Raw genomic sequence first — 7,765 nt, forward strand, 5'->3', positions numbered from 1 at the left:
GCGGTGAATAAATGAGGTTGGGTGTGGATCTTCATCATCCATTCTTGGTCCACCTGGCGGAAGATCCATTGAGTCATTGATAAAAGAGAGAATTCTACTTTTACGAGTGCAGACTGCAGAGAAAGATTTTGAGACAGAAGCGTTATAGGGGTGTAGGGATTCTAGGGAATACGGTGTTCCCTATTTTGAATTTCAATGGAGTAGTGGGTACCGCCACGTATTCATCAGAACCGTTAATGTTATCCTGAAATCAGATCATCCAAGTCTCCAATTGGCATTCTCGTCTTGAAAGAAAATACCAGTTTTTCTGTCGTTTTCTCTTTCCTTAGCTTCTGCTAAAATCCCATATCATATCACCACTGGCACGAGCGACACAGAGAAATATAATTTCTGTTAGAGATTCGTTTGATACAGCCAGCTCGTAATTTGTTTTTGCACTTTTCATCGTGAAAAGGAACCTACTAAAGATTCTTTCTCATCATCACCCTCTCTTCTCTATATAAACAATTTTTCGTCTCATTTTCTCAAACACTTTCTCTATGAAACCTCCACCATCATCATCAATGGCTTCTGTATACATGATATCTTTAATTCTTCTTCTCATTGCTAGTGTAACCCATGGAGTTAGAGATTTAGGTCAACAAACTCTTACTGATTCTTCATCATCAACTCACAAACGCTTAAATAACATGATTGAAACTTTAATGGCTACTAAAGATTTCACCCATTGGGGAGAACTACTCTCTGATCTCTCTAAAACTGATCCTTACTTCAATTTTCCAGTTTCTGCAACCCTATTCATCCCAGATGATAATCCCTTCTTCACTAATACCACTTCTTCCATTTCATCATCAACTATTCGCTATCATATCATCCCAGAAAAACTACCATTCTCTAAACTTGAAAATCTTCATGTCGGTTCAAAAATCAACACCCTCTTGCCTTCAAAATCGATCACTGTTACTGATAATTCAAAATATAATTACATGATTAATGGAATTCAAATAACCCATCCGGATCTGATTATGAACCAAGTTGTTGTGGTGCATGGGATCAAATCACATCTTGATTACTCTGCAGTTTTTGAAGATGATCTTTGTCAAAGCTTGACAGAAGGGTACCCATTCTACTTTTTAGATCGAGATATAATTTCAAAAGAACAACAAATGGTGGTGAAAGCATTGCTGTCTGCTAGGAATTACACGAATTGGGTAAAACTTTTGTGCTTAACTCACCCTTCTGATTTTCAACGTAATCTGACTTTTTTGGTGTCTACTGATAATCCATTGTGGGATAACCAAATGAAGAGGTACAAATCCCAGTATCATCTAGATTATATCATTGCTTACAACACTATTCCATCGTATTTGCCATTTTCTGCTCTTCTAAAGTTAGATATTGGTTCAAACATCTCAACTTATGTATCTGAAAAACCACTTGTGGTAACAAATACTTCATACTCAAACTTTACAATTAATGGTGTTCTAATCACCCATCCTGATCTTTTTACGAATGGAGCTATTGCTGTGCATGGGATCGAATCCACTTTGACGATCAAGGACTTAACGTTTGTAGAAAGGGCTAATATCTTTGTTTACGACAATGAGATGGGTATTACATGGGTACTGATAATATTTGTGATGTTATTCATGTGGTGGAGAAGTACGATAATAGAGAGAGCTAGGAGGCAGGCACACGCACACCCTGATTAGACTCTCGGCGAGGTGGATAATGGAGTACCTTCAGTTTTTCAGTTTTCTTTTAGGGTTTATGTAGTAATTTTTACGATTTCAGTTTCTAGCTATAAGCCTTTGGAAGTGGTTGTTTTGCGATTGAAAGTATTCTGATATAATGATTAAGAGCAATTCATCCAACTGGGTCTAGTTGTTGATTAAGTTTTTCTTTTTAGTTTCTAGCTAGGGGTTTTGGAATTGCTCTTCTATTTGAGATTGATATCATCTGCCATGGATGGAATATGGATATCCCACAATGTAATCAATCAATCAATCATCAATAAAGTCCAGTTCCATTTCTTATACAGGAATCTTGATTAGTTTTATTTATTTTTTATGAATGGATTTTTGGGTATAATTTTGTTAACGAAACAGAGCTTTTCAATGTGCTCTGCTGCTATCCTGACTAAAGTCATGTTACAAATCATAAGTAAAAGTATATTGAGGGAATTATCCACTCGAATTTCAAGCCAATTATTAATTAAGGGGGCTCTTGTACTCATTTTGGATGGCATGTTACGGCCAAATCCAACTCAATCTAGTCTTGAAAAACGTGATTCCAGCAATAGTGCATGGGATGCAATTGCCAATAACATATGAGTAAAGGTGCACGGCCTTGTTAGTTTCTCGCGAATTTCGTCTCGCCCCAAGATTGATACCAATTCCAAAATTATAGGGTTCTTAATTCAGTGGGTACTTGTTTGAGAGTCTATGACTCTTTGTGGATACTTTTCTCATCTGTTTTTAGGATTAGTGTTTCTTTCACTGTGACCATCGTTTCTGGTACCAGCTTTGGTACAAAGAGAATGGTCAAGCCACAAATGCTTGAAAATATTAACAAACAATGTACCTGTAGAGGATAAAAGTAACGTGGGTATGAATTCAATTTCTATAAAAAATAACGTAAAAAAGCAGGATTAGACAGTTTTGAACTGTAATAACCTGCTGAATTCCATCCCTTGAGAAAGTTGAAAGCATACGAAACAATCCAAGAACCCAACCAGCTTACTAATGTCACTAGAGACCCTGCTATGCCCTTCTGGTTTATAGGGAATATCTGAATGTGGCAAATTCATAGACATATGTTCATATGGCTCGTTTGTTTCACAACTCAGAAATCTGATTCAAAAAACAACGATGTGTGTACATATTTCATCATCAAACACGTGTATATAGGAAGATATGTGGAGAGCATGCAGACAAAGTCATCAAAACACGATGACACACACCCATAGCCAAGAAGCCTATCCCGGCAACGTCGGATCTTTGCCCGAACCAATCTAAGGGCAGAAGTTAAAAGATGTACCGAAAACACGATGTACCGCGGAGCACCAAATAACTCCCGAAGAGTTACTTTACCTCATCACCAAAAGAAGCCAGGATCAACGGTGAAGAGAAGGTTAACTGACATGGACGTGACAGGGGCAGAAGACACTTGTCTGACACGAGCAGGCGCCTCAACTACCCGCATTAAACACCCTGAGCAGCATACGTGTCGATCAACCCGTGGAACGAACGAGGATGGCTCTGCGTGATCAAGTAAGGAACGAAGACCTCCGCGTGATGGACACAAGACACAAGAAGATAAGGTTCCAACGGCCCTCAGAAATGGGCCCCACACTCTAACCCTATAAATACCCCCTCTCCACCAAGAGTGAGGGGATCGGAAAAACTAGGGAGAGAAGGAGAGAGAAAGATTGTGAGTGTAAGTTTTTCCTTTACAATATACAGACCTATGTAAACTCCAAAGTCACTCGACTATCTCTGTAATCACCAAGTACATAGTGAAACAACAACCCCGTGGATGTAGGCCTTAGTGCTGAACCACGTAAATCCCAGTCTTATTTACATTTCAGTACTTTATATTCGCTTAATGCTCCATGAGTCTTTACTTTTATACTTTGTTTTCTCTATCTTTCCCTGCGTAAACGCCTCTCGCGATGTTATTAGACGAGGCTGTGATAAACCCGAGGGTTTTGAGCCAAGGAGTCAATGCAAATGTATCATCAGTATGAGTCTGTATCTAGAGTACGAACATTGATTGTGAACATGTAGATTCCTTCGTGATTTACGTGTTCACAAAGTACAGTACGGCAGCGGCAGCCCCAAAGCCTGCGGAAGCCAGCAAAACTTTTGCTACAAATCAACTTCACCAACCAAAAGAAAGGGTGGATGAATCCAGAACACATCAACCCGCGCACCCGCCAACCCTCGGAATGCCATCAACAAACGAACAGAATCAAACTGTGCCGGTAGGCACTCCGCCCGATTTGGAGATGCCAACAATCGAAGCTGAACCTCCACCACCTTTAGCAAAAACCTTGGAGGAAGGCGGCACCATGGCCGTAGTAGCACGAGCTGGGACTCCCAATCAGGGGTCCAACCAATCACATCGACTGATGGCTGAGCTTGAAGAATTGAAGAAGAGCCAGCAGGTTTACGCAGATGTTGTAGCTCTGCTGGCCAGAGAAAACCAAGATTTAAAAGACCTAATTTCCCTAAGCACGAAGACCAGCCAGCAACTTGATGAGGCAAATTCAAAGGCACCAGAACCAAATCGAGACTGAAGAGTCATCGTAGAAGCCAATGGAGACGCAGCTAGGGGAAGTAGCGCGTCCGACCCAGAGTATAATGACGAAGAGTCAGAATATCACGAGCAGAAGAGCGTAGGGAATCACCGCGCGATGGAAGAGCTACGTGATGAAATGATGGCCGAGATCAGGCAATTAAAAAGTATACAAGGCGGGGGAAGGTTATAAGAGGTCATGAGAGAGGCTAACTCCACGCCCCTAACTCATCGCCTGGCCAACACCCCTATTCCGCTGAAGTGCCCTGTCCCGACGTTCGAATGCTATGACGGATCCAGTGATCCCGCTGCACATATTCGGTATTATAACCGTGTCTTAGCTAGATGGAGTCAGAATGACGCCGTACTCTATAGATACTTCCCGTCAAGCCTGAAGGGATCGGCATTGTCTTGGTTTGATAATCTGCCGCCAGACTCCATCCACTCCTACGACCAACTAGCAGAAAAGTTCTTAAGAAGTTACATGTACAACAAGGCTGTTAACACCGGAATGGATAAGCTATTCTCCCTGGAAATTGGCTACAAGGAAACCTCAAGGGAATACACTAACAGATGGCACAAGATCTGTCAAGCCATAGGAAGTGTGGACCCAGTGGTAAGTATCAACTGCTACAAGTGGGGATTAGACCGAATGAGTCCACTATTTGTTGAAATTCATGGAAGCGTGCCTAAGACAGAGGGAGATCTTCGAATAATTATTGAAAAGCACGCTCGTCTTGAAGAAATCCAACGTGAAAACCCGAGGGCGTACCCGCAGAGGTCTCACCGTACCAATTCTGTAGAACAAACCAATGGGGCCAAGAGGAATTGCTCAGTGGAACGGCCTCACGAAGACAGGAAGGAACGAAGGGACGAGCGACTAAAAGACGATCGAAAATTCGAAGATCAAGTTTACATGAAGCTCAATGCTAGCTATGCTCGGATCCTGCGAGAGATCAAATGAAGGGAAAATCTGGAGTGGCCATGGTCTAAGGGAAAACATCCCCCAAGAACCTAAAAGTCTAAAGATTACTATGAATATCACTGCTTCAACGGACACCAGACCGAAAAATGTAAAAACCTCAAAATAATGATACAAAAATTGATTGATGCTGGCGAGCTCAAACATTACATACGAAAGTATGTCGCCGAGGATAGATCCAAACGAACCAAGCTAGTCCAACTTCCATAAGGGAACCGCACAATCAACACCATCTCGTGTTCTGAAACCGCAGGGCCCTCACTTACAGCACAGATAGGAAAGAGGTTACGGAAGTAGTTCGAGGACCGCTGCGAATTGTATAAGAACGATGGGATAGAGGTGGACGAGCACGAAGAGTGGATGGACTCATCTATTATCTTCGATGATGAAGATATCGAAGAAGATATGGAAGACCATAACGACCCCCTGGTCCTCACACTGCCAGTGGCTGGATGTAACCTTAAAAAGATCCTCATAGACGGGGGAAGCTCTGTGAACGTTCTATTCTACGACGCATTCAAACGAATGAAGCTCCATGAAGAACAGATAATGACCTCTTATTACACCATCTACGGATTCAATGGAGCACCCACGAAGCCATTGGGAGACATCGTGTTGCAGGTTGACGCCGGACCCATGAAATTAGAAACACGATTCAGCGTGGTGGACGCCCCATCCCCCTACAACGCCATTATTGGACGAAAATGGTTACATAAACTCAAGGGAGTGGCGGCAACGTACTACCAATATCTCAGATTCCCTACACCTGAGGGAGTAATGGAAATCAAGGGGGATCGGGTCTCTGCAAGAGAGTGCCAAGCCACCCAGGATCGTATCAACAACGAACAAGAAGAGCAGCAAAAAACCCGAAGAATTAAAAATAAAGAAGCCGCGAAAGAAAAGGCCATAGACCTGTTCCTCAAGGAAACTACAGGAAGGGGTTTGACAAAAGATGATAATGTCCTAAGCACAGAGACAAGTACTTCAGCAGTCAACGAAGGACAGAAACATACCAAATAGCAATCAAAGAACGTCCCAGTCCTCGTGGACCCGAAGCCGGTGTTCACACCAGTAGTGCCCGTAAAAGAAATCAACATAGGAACGGAAGAAAACCCGAAGATGATCAAAGTAGGGACCATAATGGACGAAAGAAGAGAAGATTCCCTGACCAAATTACTTAAAGAATACGCAGATGTATTCGCTTGGAAACTAGGAGATATGCCGGGGATTGACCCGAAAGTAATCCAACACGAGCTACGCATCAAACCAGGCATGCCCCCTATCAGGCAGAAAATTAGAAAAGTTGCACCGGAGTATCATAAGGCAGTGGAAAAAGAACTTAGGAAACTATTAGACGCAGGTTTCATCAAAGAAGTCAAGTACCCTACATGGATCTCCAACATGGTCGTCGTTCCTAAGAAAAATGGAGGGGTTAGAATATGCATCGATTTTACTAACCTCAACAAGGCATGTCCAAAGGACAGCTACCCCATGCCAAGCATAGATCAGCTGGTAGAAGCAGTAGAAGGATATGAAGAACTGTCATTCATGGATGGACATTCTGGCTACAACCAAGTAGCCCTGGCAGAAGAAGATCAGCCACACACAGCGTTCTACACCCCCCATGGAATTTATTGCTACACTAGAATGCCCTTTGGACTTCGAAACGCAGGGACAACATACCAAAGAATGGTCGATGCTATCTTCATGCCATGGATTGGTAGTACCTTAGAAGTCTACGTTGACGATATGCTCGTCAAAAGTAAGCTGCGCAAAGATCACCACAAGGATCTGAGAGACAACTTCGAAGCAATGAGGAAACATCGCATGAAAGTGAATCCATAGAAATGTACTTTCGGTGTCACCTCGGGGAAATTCCTCCGATATCTGGTAACAAAAAGGGGCATTGAGGTAGACCCAGTGAAGATTCAGGCCATATTAGAAATGTCATCCCCGAAGAATTTAAAAGAAGTACAGAAGCTCAATGGGTCCATAGCAGCCTTGGGCATATTTATTGCCCGATCCTCGGATAAATGCAAACATTTCTTCAATATCCTCAAAAAAGGGAGTAAGTTTGAATGGACCGCAGAATGCGAAGAAGCCTTCCAAAAAAATCAAAGAACACCTAGCTTCAATTCCGATCCTGCATAAGCCGGATCCTGATGAGGTTTTGGCATTATACATAGCAGCAACAGAAGACGCAGTTAGCGCAGTGTTGGTCAAAACCAATACGAAGATAGAACAGCCTATCTATTACGTCAGTAAGACCCTTAATTATGTGGAAAAGAACTACACAAAGATCGAACAACTTATCCTAGCATTGGTATGGGCTACTCAAAAGCTGAGAACCTACTTCCTAACTCACTTCGTCCGGGTCCCATGCAAAGCACCACTGGAAGCAGTCCTCAAAAGCGCGGGAAAAGTGGTCAGAATATCCAAGTGGAACACCCACCTGGACCAATTCAACATCATTCATGAAATTCA

The 7,765-nt window shown here is 42.5% G+C and overlaps 1 protein-coding gene across 1 annotated transcript; it reads left to right on the forward strand.

The window, feature by feature from the left end:
* The first annotated feature begins 539 nt into the window (after positions 1-539).
* LOC113352905 (fasciclin-like arabinogalactan protein 21) lies at positions 540-1,712 on the forward strand. Its single transcript, XM_026596656.1, has one exon. It carries the CDS (start codon positions 540-542, stop codon positions 1,710-1,712), a length of 1,173 nt encoding a protein of 390 aa, XP_026452441.1.
* Positions 1,713-7,765: the final 6,053 nt, after the last annotated feature.

Source organism: Papaver somniferum, chromosome 2, assembly GCF_003573695.1.
Source record: "Papaver somniferum cultivar HN1 chromosome 2, ASM357369v1, whole genome shotgun sequence".
Taxonomy (NCBI): Eukaryota; Viridiplantae; Streptophyta; class Magnoliopsida; order Ranunculales; family Papaveraceae; genus Papaver; species Papaver somniferum.